General features: G+C 37.8%; 1 protein-coding gene across 3 annotated transcripts in view; it reads right to left on the bottom strand.

The window, feature by feature from the left end:
* LOC126106826 (uncharacterized) overlaps positions 1–23,488 on the bottom strand; it is a 191,976-nt gene that overhangs the window by 5,967 nt on the left and 162,521 nt on the right. For 2 of the 3 annotated variants that reach the window (XM_049913220.1, XM_049913222.1), the window contains exons 6-7: positions 19,415–19,580; positions 4,471–4,521 (exon numbers count right to left, since the gene is read on the bottom strand). In XM_049913220.1, the coding sequence (XP_049769177.1) occupies positions 4,471–4,521; positions 19,415–19,580 (217 nt within the window). The remainder of the gene's footprint in view (positions 1–4,470; positions 4,522–19,414; positions 19,581–23,488) is intronic. The other variant, XM_049913221.1, reaches the window with a different exon arrangement.

Raw genomic sequence — 23,488 nt, 5'->3', positions numbered from 1 at the left:
GGATCCACTTAGTTACTTTGATTTCCTGAATTTTGCATTCCTCTGCAAAAACAGGGCAGGCTTGGCTCCAGACTGGGTGGCTTCCAGAGCAGTTAATACAGACTGCTGGAGATGGACAGTCCATTCCAGCTTCATGGGCTGCCTTTCCACAATTCCCACAAGTCGCTTCACCTTTGCAACTCAACGTTTGAAGCATCGTATAGGGTTAGGTACATAGGACCGAACCTTAAGTCGGAGGAAACCCGCCATGATATGTTCAGGAAGAGTTGGAAAATTGAAGATCACAATAAAAGTGGCAGTCTTCTCAGTCTCTCCATTGTTCTTGCATGTCCTTTGTTCCACATCTATGATCCCCTGTGGTGCACATTCTTGTTTGAGTTCAGCAAAGTCATAATATCACGGCACGTTATCAGACCTCTGCTGGAGTTAAGGGAGTTATGCAACTCAACAATGATGTCGTACTCACCCGATTTCTGTGACTTCTTAAGGAGTTCCACCTGCTTTGCCTGGTTAGTCTCAACAAGCAAGGAACCATTACACAACCACTTAATAGACTTTAGGGTACCAGCCAGCCCTTCTAAGCCTTTATGGATATAGATGGGGGACACTTTTTCAAATGACCCCTCCTTCCTCTTGATCACTACAAAGACATTACGATTCATGACTCCTTGAGCCCTGTTACTGACAACAAGTTGATTATCAGGACGACTAGCCTCCCTCATTCTTTTTGATGAATGGATATGAGAACTCCTAGGCGGTACACCCTTCCTCCTGGGGGGAGGAGAAGAAGAAGATTTCAATATATTACTGGCTACAGGGATATTTTGTGATATGACAAAAGCATTTGAATGTGTAAATCACAGTACCCTTTCAAGTAAATTAAAATATTACAGTGTAACAGGAAATGCTGCAAAATGGTTCAATTCCTGTATATGTAACAGTAAATGAGAGGTGTCATTAGGAAAGAGAATGAATTGAGAATGAATTAAGCTATCAACCATCATCCAATTCAGAACTAGTTACATGTGTTGTGCAACAAGATTCCATCTTTGGGCCCTTGATTTTCATGTTTATATCAATGACCTTTCATCAGTAATATTATGATACCAAGTTAGTTTTTTATTTTTTATTTTTTTGCAGAGGATATAAACATTGTAATAAATAGCAAAATTAAGTGTGGTCTTAGATTGGTTAACGAAATTTTCATGACTGTTAGTAACTGGTTCCTAGACAATTTGTTATCATCAAAATTTGAAAAAACACCTTACATGTAATTCAGAACCTGTAAGAGGTTTTCCCAACAGTATATGTCTAAAATATAATCACAAACTTATATAAGAAGTGGACAGTATTAAATTCTTGGGATTACAGCTCGATAGTAGGTGAAAATATGTTTAAAAATTTTTTGACTCATTACACCTCCATAATGATCATTCCACATGGGATGTGTGAAAAGTACATTAGCATATTTATTTTACATTGTAAATATTTATTGCGTGTTCTTATTCTTCTGAGGTATTCTACATGCTGGAGCATCTCCTTATAGGGATCAATTGGAATGAAGAGTACATTTGATCTAATCTAATCTTGGAAGTCTGCACTTGTAGAAAACATTTCCACCGCTTTGTCAAAAAAAGAGAGAGAGCTGACAAACATCTAGAACAACTAAAAATGATACGTTGTGGAAAAGATTTTGAAATATTAGCCAGATATCATCACTCAAAACTACTGTAATATGCCTTTGCAGATCTCCTGATCAAGACGTAAAAAGCTATGTACAACTCATGGAAGACACATTCATTCAAACTGTAAAAAATAGGCAAATCACTCTTATCTGTGGTGATTTCAATACAAACTTTAGCAAGCCCCATAAATAGAGAACAAAACTATTGAAACTCTTAATCTCTAGTAACTTGAAAATCACAATACATTCACCCACAAAAGAAACTAGCCATACAAGATCCACTACAGATCAAATAATGATCAACTCTAACCAACAACATCACAAATCATAAACAGTAAAGACTTGACTTGGAAACCACTATGCACAAATCACAAGCTACAATACTGAAAGTGAAAATGTCAACAAACTAACAAACATATATGACAGCAAAACTTAACAATGATCAGAAACTCAAAATATTTAGAAATTATTTAAAAATCAAACCATGGGAGAAAATTTATGGTATTGGAATGATATCTGTCAAATTTAAATTACTGTGAAAACAATCAATTTTGAAAATAAAAAATCTACACACCAAGTGAGGGCAAGTGAACACACATATAAAAGATAAGGAAATCTGCAAGCTTTTGGAGCCAGTGGCTCCTTCTTTTGGCAGAAGATGTCCTGTTCAGAAAGTCTTCTCTGACCCTCATTTCTAGGCAACTTTTCAAAACCCTCCCCATTTCCTAAACCCAACCAGTCCTTTTTCTTTGTCCCTTTATGTTCCCCCTTCAACTCTTCTGCCAGAAGAAGGAGCAACTGACTTCAACAGCTTGCAGATTTCCTTAACTGTTATGTGTGTGTGTGTTCTCCCACTGCTGCTTAACAAATTTAAAATCTTTATAGATACATTTAAATATCATTTTAATATAGCACTTGCAATTAAAACTATGTGGTCAAAAATAGCTTGCACAAACAAATGTATTGTTATGGGTATTACAAAAGCATGTGCACAGAAACAATTACTTTGGAGAATTATAAAACGTGTCCCACAACACCTGAATTCGGTAAGTATTTCAAAACCTATAAAACAAAACTCAAGAAGGCCATAAAAAGAGCCAGAATGACAAAAAAAGACAGATACATGAACACATGTAATAAAATGGAAGCTGTAATTACCTGACATCATCAGAAGGAGAGCAAGCTATATATATCAGCGTAAAAAAAAGCTTCCAAAAAAGAAGTTTTATTGCCCAGATCACAGTTAATACATATACTGATTACTAGCTTTGGCACAGTTATATTGCCAAATTCAGATCTGTAAGTGTTGCAAATATGTTACATTGTTTATAATTATGATACATAATTTTGAACAAAACATTAATTCAGTTTTACATATGACTGGAAATGAAATTTATAAAAAACAGTACATGGGGTATACTGCCATCCAGCCATTGAAAACATAGAGGTAAATTGTGAAATTAAAAATATTACATACAAGAAAGTGCTAAAAATTTTTGGTGTGGTGATTCCAATATCATAGACTAAAATAATGTATACCTCCCAGAACAGATGCTTCTGTACAACGCTAAGTACACTAAAATAAAAACCATAACTAATCAGCAAGGCACTGATGTGTCACATATATCAAATAAAGCACATATTTGTACATTGATATTGGATGTTTAGATGTTGATAAGCAGCGCCACATTGCTGAAAAATTGAGAAACAAACTTCATAATACTACAAAGCCCTGCAAAGTAGCAGTAGTCTTGACGAAACTTACAATGTAGGAACAATGTTAACCTACATACAAACTCAGTCTATAAAGTTATTGCATCATTACAGAGCATACAGAAATTTTTGCAATCATACGACTGAAAAATATTTAGAGAAAATAATTTACATTTGAGAAGATGCAGCAGCGTCAAGGAATAATACAATCTGAAGATAAAATATGATGATAGCAGTATGTACATATAAACCTTTTTTTAAATTTTCATGATTTTATATATGTAATACAAAAATACAGCGTGATAAGACATATGACATCATATAGCTAAAAAATCTTCGAGATGATAGCTGAACAGTGAGGAATATAACCATGTACATTGCAATATTGACAATAGGCACAGAGGCTAAGGCCACGGTTATCAGTAGTCAACATTTTATATCAGACGCCACAAGATAGTAATAGTGATGACAAACCAACATTACATAAAGTGAAAGACTGTTAACAAATGTATTAAGGTTGTTAACATAATTATAATGTAAGCTAACGTAATTTAACATAAGCTGTGGTAAAGCCGGATATACATCATAAAAGTCTTAACTGGGCTATGCTAATGTGCAAATTTATCTAAAATGCTGAGAACAAAATGGTTATTACACTTTATACCACTGCTTATGCTATAATTTATTTCTGTATTATATATATAGAAATCAGTAAAATAGTAAATGTGTAACAAAAGTGTATACATGTACATTGCTATCACTGTATTTTATCTTCAAATTGTATTTTTCCTTTATGTCGCACATCTTTCCAAATATAACAGAAAATGTAAATTATTTACTCTAAATATTTCTTGTTCAATATGGTTGCAAAAATTACTGCATGCTCAATAATGTTGCAAAAATTTTGTAAGCAAGGTTTTGATGTAAACAAATTGATATACTTTGTCTATAACTTAATGTTGTTTCTACATTACATGTTTTGCCAAGATCGCTGCCACTTGGTGAGGCTCTGTAGTATTGTGTAGTTCATTTGACAGCTTTTCAGCAGTATGGAGCTGGTTATCAATACATACCTATTTGAGCACCAAAATTGCTGACAATGGTAGAAGTCGAGATGATATGAACTGAAAATTGGCAAAAGTAAGAAAAGATGAATATATTTACATACAACACACACTTAAGAGTTTGTAAATATTTTATTTGCATTTGTGTTGACTGTAATCTTATATAGAAGCAAAATGTAGATGATGAATTGTACAAGAAGAGAATAGAAGCTGCTATGGAAAACAAAGGAAGAAAGAACATGGTTCAATGTTGTGTTGACATAAAGGTCATTACAAACAGATCACAAGCTTAGACTGTTTGAAGGATGGGCATGAAGCCAGCTGTGCCATTTTGAAGGAACCATCCTGGCAATCACCTGAAGCGATTTAGGAATTTAGGATGATTGTGAAAAACCTAAATCTGGATGGCTGGTGCAGATTTTTCTGTCATCCTCTTGAATGTGAGTGCATTATGCCACCTCACTCTCAAGGAAACATTGCCAAGTGAAATAAATGATCTCGATTAAATTTGGTACGTATTTAGGGGGGGGAGGTCAAAGTAAAACACTATATATTTTTTCATTATTGCCCAATTTCACTTGTAAGTGGTTAAACACACCCTGGAAGTTAATTTGCTATATTAGGTTTAGATTTTAAATATCAAAACATTCATTATTATTGTAATTATTTGTTTCATTTATTTTTGTCTTATATCTTAAATTGTTGTTTCATGTTTTCAATTAAAGTTTTTTTTGTTTACTGTTTCACATACGTGTATTTTGTTAATTGAAAATTATAAGAAATTCTTTATTATGGTTCCAAGTCAATAATGACAATCAGTAAAGAAATTTTTAAAGCATAGCATTTTTATGCCTTGCACACTGAATGAATACAATTTCTTCACAGAATACATGCAGTGGACAACACAATATAAAACAAAATTCAGCAGAATTTCAAAACATGGCAGGTGATTCTCTGGCTATCCTCATTTGTAGCAGTCATATTTCAGTACAATGAAAACCTTGGCAAAGAGAATTGACTATGTACTAGTGACTGCAGCGTAATTATGTTATTTCTCATGTGGAGACTGACATCATAATCATTCAGCAGAACTAGATCTGAAAATCTCACAAGGTCCTCCAACATAAAAAACCATTTATGTCCAATGGCTACGCCTGTTATATCAAGCCTTTTTATATCAACAGCTGAACAACTTCCTTGTCTTCCAGTGGTTCTTTTACATGGACCTGTCCAAAGATTTTACAATGATACACAGACTTCTCTTCCAGACTAGGAAAAAAACTTCAGTCAAATATTTTTTGACATGGTAAGATGTTAGGTTTCCCGATATTGATGCCATCACAAGAATATTTGGAGCTTCAAAAAGAGGTTCTCAATTTCTCAGTCCAAAGTCTCCATTAGTTTCTTTTAAAACTATGAAAAGTGAACCGGTCATTGTGAAAGAACTGTTTTCAGCATCATATCAGAAGACAAACAAGTTGTTCTTCTGGTGATCCCACAAGGCTGCATGGGACAGGTACAGCCATTGAGATTTTAAAATCTAGTTCTACAGAATGATTATGGTGCGAGTCACTTGAGAACCAATGTAATTAAGCAACTGTCAACAGTACATAATCAGTTCTCTTTGCCAAGGTTTTCCTACATACTGAAATATGACTAGTACAGATCAGGGTATTTAGAGGATCACCTGCCAGGATTTGAGATTCCACTGAATTTTGTTTCATATTGTATTGTCTGCTGCATGTATTCTGTGAAGAAATTTCATTCATTCAGAGTGCAGGGTGTAAAAACTATCATGTTTTAAGCATTTCATTAAAAATTATCATTACTGGCTTTCAATCATAATAAAAAATTACGTATAATTTTAATTTAACAAATACATGTATGTGAAACACTAAACTTGAAAAAACACATGAATTTAAAACATAAAACAACAATTTAAATCATAAAACAAAAATAATGAAACAAATAATTAGAATAATAATAAATGTTTTGATCTTTCAATTAGTTATGTTGAAAATACACTGATGGCACATTGTGCATAGCTTATTTTCCAAAATTGGTATTTGAGAAACCAGCTTTATTACTCAGGGATGGATGTGGTGTGAAATCTTATGTGTGTTGTAGCGAAAGTTTTCATTTCTTAAAATTAATTAATGGTTGTGGCGTTATTTTGTACCATCACATATTATTACAAAAGCTGAGTGTATGGCTTCCAGGGATGTTAATTATATTTCAACTTTTATATGAAACACATTTGTTATTTTCATGGTTTCAAAGATATTCTCTCTAAACCTAATATGCCAAATTACCTTCCAGGGCGTGTTTAACCCCTTACTTTGACCCCCCCCCCCCCCCTACAGTTACACCTGGGAATGTGCTACAGAAGATTAGATGGGTACTGAAGTGAAGTGGGCAGAGCTTTAAAGCATTTCTTGAAGAAAACAAAGGATAAAAGGGTAGGATAGGTCCTGAGGGACAAGGACTAATTGGTTTATGAATAGATGAAAATTGTGTGTGATAAAAATAGCACAGGAAGACCAAGACTTAACTACAGTCAGGAAATTCAAACTGTTACAGCTCGTGATAGTTACGTAAAGATTTGTAATGGCAGACTAGTATGAAAAGTCTTCAGAATAAAGACCACAACAATAACAGCAGCAGCAGCAGCAGTAACAACAACAACAAACCTGCTATAAACATTTCATACCCTGATCTTGTTTCCTGAATTCCATGCAATATGCAGATAAATCAACATTAACAAATCTACTACACATTCTGGAGCTAGTGTATATAGCATCTTGACCGAATGCAAGGTTCATGGAAAAATTCTTCTAGACAAAATAATGGTAATAAACTGAAGAGCAGTAAGGAGAACTGCTAACACTGATTAGTAAATCATTGACACAATAGTGACTGTTGAGATCAGTCACCATCTACAACTCACCACAGAGACGCATGTGTGTGTGTGTGTGTGGGTGGCGAATGTTGGCCAAAATCTCACTTTCTGACAGTCTTTCTGTTGTGCCCATCTACAACTCAGCATCTCCACTATATGGCGAGTAGCAACTATCCTTTTCAGAATATTGTTACATTCCATCCTGGATTTTCCATTGTTTGATTATTAAATGATAGATATTGTTAAGAAGAGGTCACCACCATACTCGCTGACGATGGTCATCCTGGAGAATGCAGAACTGTGGTTCATCAATTAACACAATGTGATGCCACATATCAGCAGCCCATGCATCCTTGTCACCACATTAATCCAAAAGGTCATTTGTGTTTTGTTGTTAGTCGCAGCCCACATGTGGGATGTTAATTCTCTAGTCTGACTGCTGCTAGTCTACAACCAATGTGCAAGGTGACACAGACTGTTACAGGGAATCCATTATTTGCTCCCTGATGGCAGGTTCAGATGCCAAGGGTCCCAATGTGCTTCATGCACAGTATGGCAATTCTCCCTTGTGATGGTCAGATGTAGTCAACTGGAACCTGATGAAGAGTATGATCATCCTCATGTTCCCATACAGTCTGACATCAGGCCACTGTCATATCCTAATGCCCCTAAAAAATGGACATTTCACAACCTGGCCAGCTGGTCAAATGGAGACCCACAACAAAGCACCATTCAAGCTCTCTCATGTGCTGATAACGATGTCCCACAACACTACATGGCATCTTCATGTTCTTCACAGTGATCATTCAACATTTGATGTCGTTTACAGCCGTTATATATCCTATCGGGCCTTGCAATGATACTAAATAGGCCCACAAACAACACTAATGCACTATGGTGGGTGTTTTACCTGTCACAAAGCATGGTCTACATGTATACAAACTTACACTGACATCCAGCCATGTCTTCTAAGTGTTTCAATTTTTTTTATCAAGGACTGTATACATTATCCATAATATGTGAGAAGTGGCCCAATGAACAAAACATTGTCAAACAAGTTTCCCTAATACACACTGAAAGACTCTTCCAAATAATTTCAGTATTAGCTTTGTTAAGACTTACAACTTTAAAACAGTAATCTGAGCCAATAACCTAAAGTGATATAGGTAAATATATATGGACTTTGCCCTCCTGCAGTAGAATAATAGTCTTTTTAAGTTGTGTTGCACTATTATTGACACAGCAAAGTTTGCATCTTAGTCTGTTGATCTGTAGGCCGTGTGCCATAAGAAAATGTCCTACACAAGCAACTTCTGATCTTCTATGCATGTTTCACAGCAAGATGTCACACATATTGAGCAACAGTGCCTCCAAAATGTCTTGAAAATTATTTGACAAATACACAAATAGCAATGTTGTGGTGGATGCTGGAAGTGGAAATACCAACACTATTCTAGAACAATATAAACTCTCATCAGATATGTGGTCAATATACCCATCCATCCCATCTTAAAGTGTGTGCTCAGCTCTGATGTAACTGATCATGATCTCAAAAGAAGAAATTCAAAGAGAGCCCCAAAGTTAACCTGAAGCAGCACTACATCACAACTGACAAGATGCACCCTCAACCACCCAAGTTCAAAGAGAACTGTCAATCAGTAATAGCAGACTTAGAAGAGCAGAGACATTATTCTGTAGTAGAAAACTGCCCCAGAATGAAACTGTGGGGGAACGGCACATCACTGGCTGTTCTCCTTACTTCGCTTATTAGAACTATGAAGGAATGCGTGCACACAACTGATCAGCCACATGAAAACTCATTCACGGAAAGATTTTCTATTCATTCAGAAATGATTGTATAGCACTGCAAGGTCTCCACATCACTTATTTCCATGCGAGAAACTAAAATAGGTTTTCCATGGCCAGGATGTTGGTTTGCTATTCATTTTGGATTATTTCTTATCCCTGGCAATTTTTTTCTCATTAACACTAACTGACAGGACACAGTGGTTAAAGTGCTGGACTTTTATTCATGAGGAGTAAGTTTAAACTTCCTATTTGGTCAAAGAGATTTTATTTTTCCACAGCTACCCTGAGTCATTTAATGCCACTGCCAGAATGGATCCTTTCAAAGGGACTTGGCTAATCTTCTTTCACATTATTTACTTATCTGAACTAGTCTTGCATATCTAATAACCTCTTCGTTAACATAATTCGTTAACTGATTCATTTATTTCATTCTGTGGATGTCACCATGAAGGAGAACTTTCAAGGATATGGACTATGTTGAATATACATTAACAGGTGTTGAAACTCCATTTCTATTTAACTTTCATTGCATTTCCACAAATGTGCTTAACCAAGTTGTACATAACATGTAAAAAATTGAAAGGAAAGCTGCTACTTTGACAACAGTCCCACTTCTCCAGTCATCAAATAGTTGTTTATCTCCTATTGCTAGCTAAACTTCTACATTAATACAACAATGTTTTTTAAGGGCAACAGAAATAACAGGTATCTTCAATTCATAAACTGAGAAAATGAATGTCTGTGGAAGGAATGATTAATAAAGTACATTTTTAATTTTTTTTTTTTAAATTTACAGAGATTCTCAATTTCTTGTATGTCAGGTGGGAAATTACTGAAGACCTACACACCAGGATATAGAGGGTGGCGCACGAAATGTGTTACCATTTTGTTTTTGAATATAAGCTTTATTGTCAATACAATACTACAATGAAGAGTCGTCCATGGAGATTTGTTCTAACTCTGCACATGGTCAATATGTCCACCATTTCGTTTCCTAACTTCCTTCAAACGAACACTGAAGTTAGTGATTACCCTATGGCACATGTCTTCCGTAATTTCACTGCAAGCTTGAAGAATAAGTCTTCTGAGCTCCATTAAATCACGTGGCTGTTTTGGTAATTTTTTTTTCCTTTAGGTACCCCCAAAGAGAAAAGTCACATGGATTGAGGTCTGGACTATTGGAGGGCCAATTTTGTCCATCACTGAAGAGACCTGGAAACTTGAGTGAAATGATCCGCATGTCGAAATGCTTGTGTAAAAACTCCAACACAGGGTTTGCAGTATGTGGCCTTGCTCCATCTTGCATGAACCACTGTGTGTTGAAGGGCAAAGCAGTAGCAAGAAGCTGTGGAATGAATCTATTGTGAAGCACACTTAAATAACACTCGCTGTTCACAGTTTCTTCAAAGAAAAAGGGCCCAATAAGTCCGTGATTGGAAATTGCTGCCCACACTGTAATCCTCGGAGCATAATGTTGTCGTTCATGAAGCACTTGTGGGTTTTCAGTGGCCCAAAAGCATACATTTTGTTTGTTAACCACACCATGTGAATGAAAATGTGCCTCGTCTGAAAACCAAACGTTGTTGAGAGTTTCTTCCCTATCCTCCGCCCACTGAGCAAACAGTAGTCTCTGATGCTTGTGTTCTTCAGTGAGCTTCTGTGTACAGGTCATCTTGTATGGGTACATATGGAGGTCACTTTTAAGAATGCGTTGAACGGAGCGTCTGGATATTCCCAGTTGCACTGCTGCCATTCTTCATGATTTCTCGGGACTTCTCTGTACAGCAACTCGTACTGCTTCAATATTCTCCAGCGAACAAACAAGCTTAGGACGAATTCGCTTCACTTCCAATACTGTTCCTTCCTGTACAAATTTATCGTACAACCTGTGCATGGTCTTGCAAGGGACCCATCATGTGTTGAACTGTTGTTGAAAATGCCTCTGAGTCACAACAAGGTTTTTCATTTCATGAAAAAGTAACACAATTGCCGATCATTGCTGTGTCGTCAGTCTTCCATTGTCAGCCATTGCTGCTTACTAGTCTCCTAGTGGCAGTATCGTAAATTAAACGTCATTTTGTAACTAATTTGTTTTTCCAAGCTCTGCTGGTACTGCTGTAGAGATCCCTAATGTGAAAGAAACAATTGGTAACACATTTCGTGCGCCACCATGTAGAATCCTGCACTGAACCCTTGCCAAAGAGGCAAAGAGTATGTGAAGTTTATTTTCCTATCTTGTATTATCATTAAGTAAGTCACAATTCAGTTACATCTTGCAGTTTTCATGCAGTTGTCTTCTGAACCAGCAGAGATACTTATGAATAACCCTGTATTCTTACTAGCCATTTCTGCTGAATCAAAACTATATTTGAATTGGGTGAAAACCTCCAAAAGCTACTTTGTACAGTCATATTAATGTGACCACCTGTCAAAAGCCTGAATAACCAAATTTTGTAGTGTCAGCTGCTGGGATCCATGCAGAAAGAGAGTCAATGAGGTTCTGGAAGGTACTGACAGGGATGTGGTGCTATGCTGAATCCAGTGCCATGGTCACCTGTGCTTGGTTCCTTGGTTGAGGACCCACATAATGTAAAGCCAAACAGAGGTGGTTCCACAGATTCTCAGCTGGGCTTAAATCCAGGGAGTTTGGTGGCCATGTTTGAGGGGATGGTAAATTCATCCTGGCGCACTCTGAACGATGCACATATACTGCAAGCTGTGCGACATATTGCACTGTCCTGCTGGACAAGGATAAACAAATTGCATGTTGGAGTGGATGTAGTCCCCAGGGATGGATACATACTTGTTTTGGTCCATTGTGCCTACCAGAAAGATGAGATCACACAGATCATAGTCTCCCTCCTCCAGTCTGGACCCTTCTGATGATTGTTGCACATATTTCATACCGTACACACCAACAGCAAACTGTCCAATGTAGCATAAAACATTATTGTCCTGAAAAGGCCTTGTGTACCCATTCTGTGGATATCCAGTTGGAGTACTGACAAGCTAATTCCAACTTTTGTCACCAATGAAGAGCAGTCAGTATGGGTGCATGAACCAGGTGCCTTATGCAGATGCCCATACAAAGCAACCTTCACCAAACAGTCATTTAGAAGACACTGTTGGCAGTCCCTTGATTCACCTGGGGTGTCAGTTGCTCAATAGTTGCCCATCTATCACTTATACAGATCTCTACAGCCATGATTCAACACTGTCATCTATGGCTTGTGGTGAACCACAGTTGCCTCAATGCTGATTTTGGGTAGCAATATTTGGCCAGGCACAGTATACTTTAACCACAGTGGCATGCTAACTGTTTACCAACTTAGCCATTTTGGAAATTGTAGTTTAACAGGACGCTGTGTATCAAGTCCAGTTGTGCTATACGAAGAATTGTCACATCAGCTAAAGATGTTCAAGATGTCTACATAAAATAGGAGGCCAAATATCAACAGACATATTGTGCATATCATATCTGTTCCTACAGAGAGGGCATATGAGGAAAGATATAGCCACAGTGCATGGAAGCCAGTAGAATGCTGACTATTTGCTCGGCATCTGGTATGCAGTCCATGGACTCACCAGATGCAGACAAAATAGACAGGATCATGGAATCTCTTAGGAGGAAAACAAATGATGTTCTTTGATTGTAATGTAAGAAAGTTTTGTATTATGGTTAGAGTGATGGTGCTATTGTTTGAGTTTTCATAGGAAAAGAATGTATTAGCATCACATCAATGGACTGAATTGTAAATGCAGTTATGCAATAAACATGTGGAAACAGATGACAAAGTGAAAATACATGTTCAGCCATCATTTGATGATTTGGTATAAGTTGTTAGTCAGAAGACTTTAGGAATTTCTGCAGCAGAGAATATGCTTTGGAGGAGTCTGCATAGGTTTGGCAAAGCATAGCTGGTCCACAAACTTCTACACAGCAACTGGAATTACATACTAGCCAGATTCATCAGAAAAGAGGTATTCCTTTAACAGAACATTGTGATGCACAGTACAGGATGCAAGTGAAATAGTACCACATGTTACCAAACTAAACAGGACTAACTAACATGACCAGAATCCAAACAGATACTTATTATTTTATTTTTCATTGTAAAATGCTTTCTTCAATGGCCCAAAAGCCAATGACCATGCCCTTTTGGACAGCAGATAAATCATTCCATTTCCACATTATGAAAATGACTGCACAGTGTCCACTTCCTCCTGAAGCACCTTATATACCATCCACTGCTGGTGCTGCCAACTGCTGTCTCTCAGTGGTAATTGCTCATTGACATCTAATGTAGGCAACAGTCACATAAATGTCACTTGGCCATGTATTTCAATAACATGACTTGATGTGGTTAAATGAATGACAGAGTAATTAGCCATTATTTGGTCGGAGATCGGTAACAGCTAATGTCTATCTGGATAGGCTAGGTCAGATTGTGGACCCACAACAGAGAGAATCGCAGCCTGAAGTGATTTTCCAACAAGTGTGAGCACTGCCTCATTGGGGATTGCAGCTTTGAAATTTTCTTGGTGATGCACTTTCTGATAGGTGGCTTGGGCATGATTGTGTGAAAACAAGCTTGAAAACAAGCAGAACAGATCATTAATCTTGTCTTTGGGCAAACACAGAGATAACTGTATGTGCAAAATATGCTGCTCTTGGCATCTGTATTAATTCATCCTTGCACTGATTCCAGTCTAACTTGTTATCCATTTAAACTCTTATGAATTCCACAAGCTGTTTCCCAATTAACCCTTAAGTGCTTGGCAGAGGGTTCAACTAATCATTTTCAAACTATTTCTTTGTCATTATACTCTTGATAGCACAAGGGAAAAATTAACACATAAATCTTATTTTGTGAGCTCTTATTTCTCTTCTTTTATTGAATTTGTCATTTCTCCCCATGTAGGTAAAATGTTTTTGCGTTCAGAGGAGAAAGTTAAGAGGCCAGATCTTGTTGCAGCAAGAAAGGCCTTTGTTTTAATGACTGCCATCCCAACCCACGTATCATATCCATTATCCCATCTTCCACTTTTTGTGATAATACAAAATGAGCTCCCTTGTTTGAATTTTTTTCAGTTCATCTGACAATCCTGTACTGACACACAGCTAAGTCTTAGATTTTGCCTTGTTAACATTCTAGCAAAAAATAACTGTTCTAATTTGGATGTTCTTTCATAGCATGTTTCCATGATTTACCATTCCCTTTTACACTGCTTACCTTGGTAGTACTACTTAATTGGCATATCATATTCAATGAGGAACAAATTCTCAATATACTATCTGGTAAAAATCCCACACCACACAAGAATACTCGAAAAGAGGACAGACACGTGTCATCTATGCAGGTTCATATAACTAAAGGCTGTCTGTGTCTGTTTATGATACCATCAGATAATCAGTTTCTTATCTGAAATTCTTTAAAAGGAATGTGTATGAGACTAAGCCTTGAACTGTTTCCTATGTGTTTGTTGCAGACCTTGTCAGCTGCAGTGCAGGCTCTCTAGTGAGGCTTAGTTCAAGCTCGACTGCTGTCAGCAGAGGACATTATCTTTCAAAACAAAATTAAATGTTGTTTATTTAAATTATGAGTAGGAATGGACTTGATACCAAACCTTTTGGTACTTTACAATTAATGTACTTTACAATTAATGTTAGCCCAATGAGAGTTTAATTTTATTTCTGCAGTGCAGTTTCTTAATGTGACCAGTTGCATTTTGATATGGAGGCAGGACTTCCTGTGCAAGAGGGATATCTTTAATGCTATAAAATTTTAATTATTCACAGTTTACACAATCAGTTCAGTGGGTACATCTATGGGATGTATGCAAATAGTTGTTTATCTCTTTGAAAGCAAGTTGAAAGTTACAAGGGAATCACGTTCCATTGTAAGACACTTTCTCAAAATTTCTTGAGAATGTATTATTTTTTGTATTTTTCACTCAATCACTTTATTATGATGGAATCATAAACAACTTCAGCCTTTAAAGGCCATCTTCAAATCTCTAGAGAACAGAAAAGCTTAAATTAAGACCTGAAATGAGTGCAATTATTTTCATTATACCTGGAGTACTAAAGTGCTATTACAATGCATATGTTTTGTACCTATGGGCAGCATTTGATAAACAAGTGTTTACACATTGTCAGCTAAACACAAAATCAGACATCAGGGAATTACATACATTCTTTCCCTTCCTTAATCTTTGCACTAGGTGCATGCATCCTCTATAAGACAGTCTTCAGTCTTAAAAACCATAAAATATGACAATAATTACAATCATAGTTCAGTCAGTTATTCATCACATATTAAAGTAAATACAGGTTGCTAAAACAGCAAAATCTTTTTAGAATAAAGTAAAGTTTTTATAATAAAAGAGCCATAGCAGCATTCTTTATGATTTATTGTTCACTTCAGGCTGCTAGATGTTTATGCCACTGCACATATAGGCTTAGGAGAGATGACACAGAATGAATAATCAGGGCAGTTCCTTCACTGGCACTCTTCTTCCAGCTGTGAAGCATTTATGTTAGCCGCATAGATGTTAGAAAACACAAACCCAGCTTGAGCAGCACACTGCAGTCCCTGTTTGCAGACTGGCTCCTGATGAGCTGGAGCATGTATGCAGGATGTAGCGACTAACCTATCTAAGTAAATCATTACACATATTAAAATATGCATTTTAACCTGTGCTTTGCATTTTGTATCATAAATCTCCAGTTCTTCTAAATGTTAAACTGTCTACATTTTTTGACATGTAAAATTTTTAGTTGTTGGTCAATGCTACCAATATCATGTCCATAGCATGTGCAGACAGCATCTGATCAGGTCAAGTATGCCACCATGAAATACGCAGACAAAACTTCAGATAGAACTGAGCGCATATTTACAAAAGTTAAAATTGCATTCAGCACAGCAGATAACAAAAACATGAGTGTGGCACATTTTACCAAATATGAGTAATAAATATGGGAAATCTGAGGTCTACAAAATATCATGCCATGATTGTGATAACTGCTATATTGTCCAGACAGGCAGGTCCTTTGACTTGAGATTCGAAGAGCATACTTGCATCAGCAATAAAACAGCAGTAGGTTTTCAAATGCAAAAGGAGGAACATGATGATGGTAGCACTGACAAACAACTAAAAATTTTACATAATGTCAAAAAAGTGGACAGTTAGACTCACTCACTCCGTCTTCAGGCCACGAGTGGCCTACCGGGACCATCCGACCGCCGTGTCATCCTCAGTGGAGGATGCAGATAGGAGGGATGTGAGGTCAGCACACTGCTCTCCCGGTCGTAATGGTGGTATTCTTGACCGAAGCCGCTACTGTTCGGTCGAGTAGCTCCTCAATTGGCATCACGAGGCTGAGTGCACCCGGAAAAATGGCAACAGCGCAAGGCGGCCTGGATGGTCACCCATCCAAGTGCCGACCACGCCCGACAGCGTTAAGTGCAGAGATCTCACGGGAACCAGTGTATCCACTGTGGCAAGGCTGTTGCCTGGACAGTTAGGCAGTGTAGAAAATCTGGAGATTTATGGCATGAAACACAAAGTATCAGATAGACTCCACAATGAACAAAATGAGTTTGCAACTAATGTATACTTCAATATGTATGACTTGGCTTAATATTTATGACTTGGCTGACTTAGTCGCTGCTTCCTGTATACGTGCTCCAGCTGACCAGAGGCCACCTTGTGAATGAGTGCAGCACTGTACAGTCTGGGAAACATCTGCATTTCCCAATATCTACCCAGCTAATGCATACAGCGTGAAGCTAGAAGAAGAGAGCCAGCAAGCTGCACTATGTTGTTGTAGTGTAGACATCTAACAGCCTGGAGTGCAGTGCCTAAAGACACCAAAAAATATACAATAATAATAATGAGCGTATGGCATTGGTGCCCGGAAGACCCCTCATGGGGCGGTTCAGCCACCGCTCCGCAAGTTCTTCAATACCGCTACGGCGACTTGAGAGTGAATGAGGCTGAAATGATAATGAAAGACACACAACACCCAGCCATCTCGAGGCAGAGATAATCTCTGACCCCGCCGGGAATCAAACCCAGGATCCCATGTTCGGGAAGCAAGAACGCTACTGCAAGACCACGAGCTGCAGACAATATACCATAAAGATTGATACTGTGTCTTTTACTGTAAAGGCCTCAATTTGTTGTAAATAGAGTTTATTGTTCTAATGACCTGTGTTTATTTTTGTATTTGATGAGTAACTGACTGAAATATTATTTTAATAAATGTCTTGTTTTATGGTTTCTATATGTGTTGTCTTATTGAGGATTTGTGCATTTTGTGGAATGAGTAGTAACGAAGAAGTACCCTTGGCTGTATATGCAGAACTTATTGATTTCTGATTTTATGTTTAGTTGACAATGCATGAACACTTATCTGTTAAATGCTGTCCACAAGTATGACCCACACGCATTGTAATAGCAGTTTAGTAAGCTCAGAAGTAAATCTACTGAAAATAATTACACTTATTTCAGGTCTTAATTTAAGCTTTTCTGTTCTCTGTTGTAGCACCTGAATATGGCCTTTAAAGGTAAAAACTGATTATGATTGTATAAAAAAAAGTGATTTGAGTCAAAAAATAATATCTTATAATAAATCAGTCACCATCCCTGCAAATTTTTTCCAATTTCTCAAGAAGAATGGAAGTGGTAAGCACTGTTTGCAGTTAGAGATAATTTACTTTCTTGCATTTTTAAGATGGTGTAAATGGTGCATTTTCTTCTTGTCTATCAGGGAATACGAGAAGGTACCAAAAAAAAAAAAAAAAAAAAAAAAAAAAAAAAAAAAAAAAAAAAAAAAAAAAAAGATTGCCGTAGGCAGAGAGTGTGAAGTATCCATTTCTGTCACTAGGTGCTCATAGTGCAACTCATTGCCAGTTCAGCGCTCCTCTGCAGTCATTGTTTTTGTTCATGCTGTTTTGTTCATGTTTCATTTTTTATGATGGCAACTTTCAGTGAATTTAATGGAAGATTTAGGAATGAAAAGAGTTGATGCCAAGTTTGTTCCTTGGGTTCTGACTGACAATCGAAAGGAACATCGAGTTGAAACATGTCGTGCTTTGAAACAGCAGCTTGAAACTGATCCAGATTTTCTGTCAAACATCATTACTGTTGATGCCAAGGATGAGGTTCATTTAGAGTTTGTTCCCCAGGTCAGACCATCAGTCACATTTTTTTATTTGGAAGTTTTAAGAAAATTGCACAACAGTGTTCATACAAAAAAGACCATATTTGTGGCAGACAGGAGACTGGTTCTTCCACCACGACAATGCACCTGCAAACACAGCCATCTCTGTCAGACAGTTTTTGGCTAAAAACAGCATGGTTCCACTGCGCAATGCGCCTTATTCAGAAGAGCTGTTTCTGTGTGACTTTCTTATTTCCGTGCATGAAGAGGGCCATGGATGAACACTGATTTGACAACACTGAAGAAGTTAAGAAGAAAATGAGGGAGTGGTGGCCAGCCACTTCTAAAGATGTCTAAAAAAATGTTTTGAACATTGGAAGAACAAGTGGGACAAATGCATTAGTTGTAATGGAGAGGATTTTGAGGGGGATAAAGTTGTTTTGAAAACAATTTGAAAATACAGCTTCTAAAAAATAATTTTGCTTTCTTGGGGTACCCTTTCATATTTATCAAATCATTGACTAATTATTATTTTAAAATTGTGCAAAAAACACCATCAAATTCAGAGGTATTTCTGTTTACATTAAATTTAAAATTTAGATGCAGGAAAGGAAGTTTTGGCAGAACAAATTATATTAAAGTAAAGAAAACCATTCATCAAGTAGCAGAAGTGTTGTGTTGTCAACAGATACAAAAAGAAGACAATGAAAACTTTGCTAGCTCATCAAAGTCTCTTTATTGTGTGTGTCTTTTGATAACTCACCTCAACACTTTTTTCATTAGGTAGTTCCCCTTATCCCTAAATTATGAACTTTAATTTTAAATATATTCAATTGTAATCTTCTAGTCTTCTTTACACCATTTACAAATGACAGTTCCATTCAACAATAATTAATACATTAGGACTGAAATCATTTATCTTGACAAGCATTTCAAAGCAAAATGATAATATCAGATCTACTAAAAATGTAAAGTCAGTAACAGCAACTCCAACACACTTCAATAACAAAATCCTAACTATTAAATTCAAGAGCTCCACAAGAGTAAAGAAAGTGGTGGGAAATTCTTAGACTTACCCAGAAATGGATTCCAGGTATGAAGTCAAATCAGGTCCTGTTGTGCCATGTGCAATACATGAATTACACTCATAAATGGGTATTAAATAACGCTGTTGACAAGAGCTCCGGTCCTGTATAGTTTTCCCACATTTTATACATTTTATTGGATAACCACACTCAAATGCTGAAAAGGACATACAAAGTACTTTAGAAAAACATACCAACAAGCACATATATTGGATAAGTTATTTGTTCTTAAACGCATACTTATTATTTAATCAATGAAAGACTTTCAGTGAATTAAAGTGTTTTACTGAAATTTAAGTTGCTGGTAAACAACACAGACAGTTACTTTTAATGGTATCTTGTTAGGAACTATATTTTCCTGTGTGCAGATGGGCTGATGATTCCACTTTTACACAATATTTCAATATTTCCACAGCTGGCATATTCATCCTCATATTGTAATTACAAAACCAGATAAAAATAACTATCCAGATTGTCAAAATATTCTGCATAAGAAACAAAGTTGTCAGCATACCTGAAAACCTAAAAACAAGCAAGTAAATCTTGGTTTAGATATTTTCAGTATCAACCATTTTGCTTCTAGACAAATTATTTTTAAAATGAATGCCAAGTACAACAGAGACATCATTTGTCTATAAGTGGAAACAGCAATAGTAAATATTTATGCATCTTATGCACAACTTTTTCACACGCAGCACAGCAAGAACAAACAACTTGTTCACATCTGCTAAAGTTTTTTTATCTTTTTTTAACAGTATTAACTTTTATCCAGGTCATATCCATTTCATTTCATTTCAGCAGTTTGTTTGTTGTCTGGCTGATTCAATCACATCCATTCTCAAATGTTATATTTATTCAACATTCTGCATTAGAGAAGGAAAGTTGCTACTCATCATATAGTGGAGATTCTGAGTTACAGATAGGTACAACAAAAAAATTCTCACAATAATATATTTCAGCCATTTAAGTCTTTGTCTTTGTGGTTTCAGTTCCCTGAGACTGCAGTCGTGTGTGTGTGTGTGTGTGTGTGTGTGTGTGTGTGTGTGTGTGTGTGTGTGTGTGTGTGTGTGTGTGTGTGTGTGTGTGTGTGTGTGTGGAAGGAAACATTCCACGAGGGAAAATATACCTAAAAACAAAGATGATGTGACTTACCAAATGAAAGTGCTGGCAGGTCGACAGACAAACAAACGAACACAAACATACATACAAAATTCAAGCTTTCGCAACAAACTGTTGCCTCATCAGGAAAGAGGGAAGGAGAGGGAAAGACGAAAGGATGTGGGTTTTAAGGGAGAGGGAAAGGAGTCATTCCAGTCCCGGGAGTGGAAAGACTTACCTTAGGGGGAAAAAGGGACGGGTATACACTCGCACACACACACATATCCATCCACACATATACAGACACAAGCAGACATATTTAAAGACAAAGAGTTTGGGCAGAGATGTCAGTCGAGGCAGAAGTGCAGAGGCAAAGATGTTGTTGAATGACAGGTGAGGTATGAGTGGCGGCAACTTGAAATTAGCGGAGATTGAGGCCTGGTGGATAACGAGAAGAGAGGATATATTGAAGAGCAAGTTCCCATCTCCGGAGTTCGGATAGGTTGGTGTAGGTAGGAAGTATCCAGATAACCCGGATGGTGTAACACTGCGCCAAGATGTGCTGGTCGTGCACCAAGGCATGTTTAGCCACAGGGTGATCCTCATTACCAACAAACACTGTCTGCCTGTGTCCATTCATGCGAATGGACAGTTTGTTGCTGGTCATTCCCACATAGAACGCTTCACAGTGTAGGCAGGTCAGTTGGTAAATCACGTGGGTGCTTTCACACGTGGCTCTGCCTTTGATCGTGTACACCTTCCGGGTTACAGGACTGGAGTAGGTGGTGGTGGGAGGGTGCATGGGACAGGTTTTACACCGGGGGCCGTTACAAGGGTAGGAGCCAGAGGGTAGGGAAGGTGGTTTGGGGATTTCATAGGGATGAACTAAGAGGTTACGAAGGTTAGGTGGACGGCGGAAAGACACTCTTGGTGGAGTGGGGAGGATTTCATGAAGGATGGATCTCATTTCAGGGCAGGATTTGAGGAAGCCACGTGGCTCTCCAGCAGGGATATATATATATATATATATATATATATATATACAAAGATGATGTGACTTACCAAATGAAAGTGCTGACAGGTCGACAGACAAACAAACGAACACAAACATACATACAAAATTCAAGCTTTCGCAACAAACTGTTGCCTCATCAGGAAAGAGGGAAGGAGAGGGAAAGACGAAAGGATGTGGCCGAAAGCTATAATTGTGTGAATCTTTTTGTTATATATATATATATATATATATATATATATATATATAGAGGGAAACGTTCCACGTGGGAAAAATATATTTAAAAAGAAAGATGATGAGACTTACCAAACAAAAGCGTTGGCAGGTCGATAGACACACAGACAAACACAAACATACACACAAAATCTAGCTTTCGCAACCAATGGTTGCCTCGTCAGGAAAGAGGGAAGGAGAGGGAAAGACAAAAGGATTTGGGTTTTAAGGGAGAGGGTAAGGAGTCATTCCAATCCCGGGAGCGGAAAGACTTACCTTAGGGGGAAAAAAGGAGGGAAAAAAGGACAGGTATACACTCGCACACACACACATATCCATCCTCATATACACAGACACAAGCAGACATTTGTAAAGGCAAAGAGTTTGGGCAGAGATGTCAGTCGGGGCGGATGTACAAAGGCAAAGATGATGTTGAAAGACAGGTGAGGTACGAGCAGCGGCAAATTGAAATTAGAAATTAGCGGAGATTGAGGCCTGGCGGATAGCGAGAAGAGAGGATATGCTGAAGGGCAAGTTCCCATCTCCGGAGTTCTGACAGGTTGGTGTTAGTGGGAAGTATCCAGATAACCCGGACGGTGTAACACTGTGCCAAGATGTGCTGGCCGTGCACCAAGGCATGTTTAGCCACAGGGTGATCCTCATTACCAACAAACACTGTCTGCCTGTGTCCATTCATGCGAATGGACAGTTTGTTGCTGGTCATTCCCACATAGAACGCTTCACAGTGTAGGCATGAAATCCTCCCCACTCCACCAAGAGTGTCTTTCCGCCGTCCACCTAACCTTCGCAACCTTTTAGTTCATCCCTATGAAATCCCCAGACCACCTTCCCTACCCTCTGGCTCCTACCCCTGTAACCGCCCCCGGTGTAAAACCTGTCCCATGCACCCTCCCACCACCACCTACTCCAGTCCTGTAACCCGGAAGGTGTACACGATCAAAGGCAGAGCCACGTGTGAAAGCACCCACGTGATTTACCAACTGACCTGCCTACACTGTGAAGCGTTCTATGTGGGAATGACCAGCAACAAATATATATAATCGACAGAGACCTTAATGGCCGAAAGCTATAATTGTGTGAATCTTTTTGTTGTGTCTATCTGCGACTCAGCATCTCTGCTATATGGTGAGTAGCACATTTCCTTCTCTAATATTCCTTCCTGGATTTCCACTGTTAAAATTCTGTATTGTGTATCATTGCTTTTATTTTACATTGCATTCTATGTGCTGCAGCTGTTCAGGCATGATAGTAATAGTTGTCATTCTCTTGGCTCTTATGTGCCACACATGCTAAAGAAGATGTTATTTTTATCCCACGTGATGACAGCCCAGTTGCCTACTGCAGTTCATAACTATTGATAGAAGGAGCTGTCATTACCTCTAATTTTTGTATTGCTGACCACCAATTTCAAACTGTGGCTAATTAACACACACACACACGGGAAACATTCCACGTGGAAAAAATATATCTAAAAACAAAGATGATGAGACTTACCAAACAAAAGCACTGGCAGGTCGATAGACACACAAACGAACACAAACATACACACAAAATTCAAGCTTTCGCAACAAAGGGTTGCTTCGTCAGGAAAGAGGGAAGGAGAGGGAAAGATTAAAGGATGTGGGTTTTAAGGGAGAGAGTAAGGAGTCATTCCAATCCCGGGAGCGGAAAGACTTACCTTAGGGGGAAAAAAGGACAGGTATACACTCGCACACACACAC

The sequence above is a fragment of the Schistocerca cancellata genome, chromosome 10 (genome assembly GCF_023864275.1).
Source record: "Schistocerca cancellata isolate TAMUIC-IGC-003103 chromosome 10, iqSchCanc2.1, whole genome shotgun sequence".
Lineage (NCBI taxonomy): Eukaryota > Metazoa > Arthropoda > Insecta > Orthoptera > Acrididae > Schistocerca > Schistocerca cancellata.
Note: the sequence above shows the minus strand (reverse complement) of the source record. Positions and strands in the feature narration are given on the sequence as shown.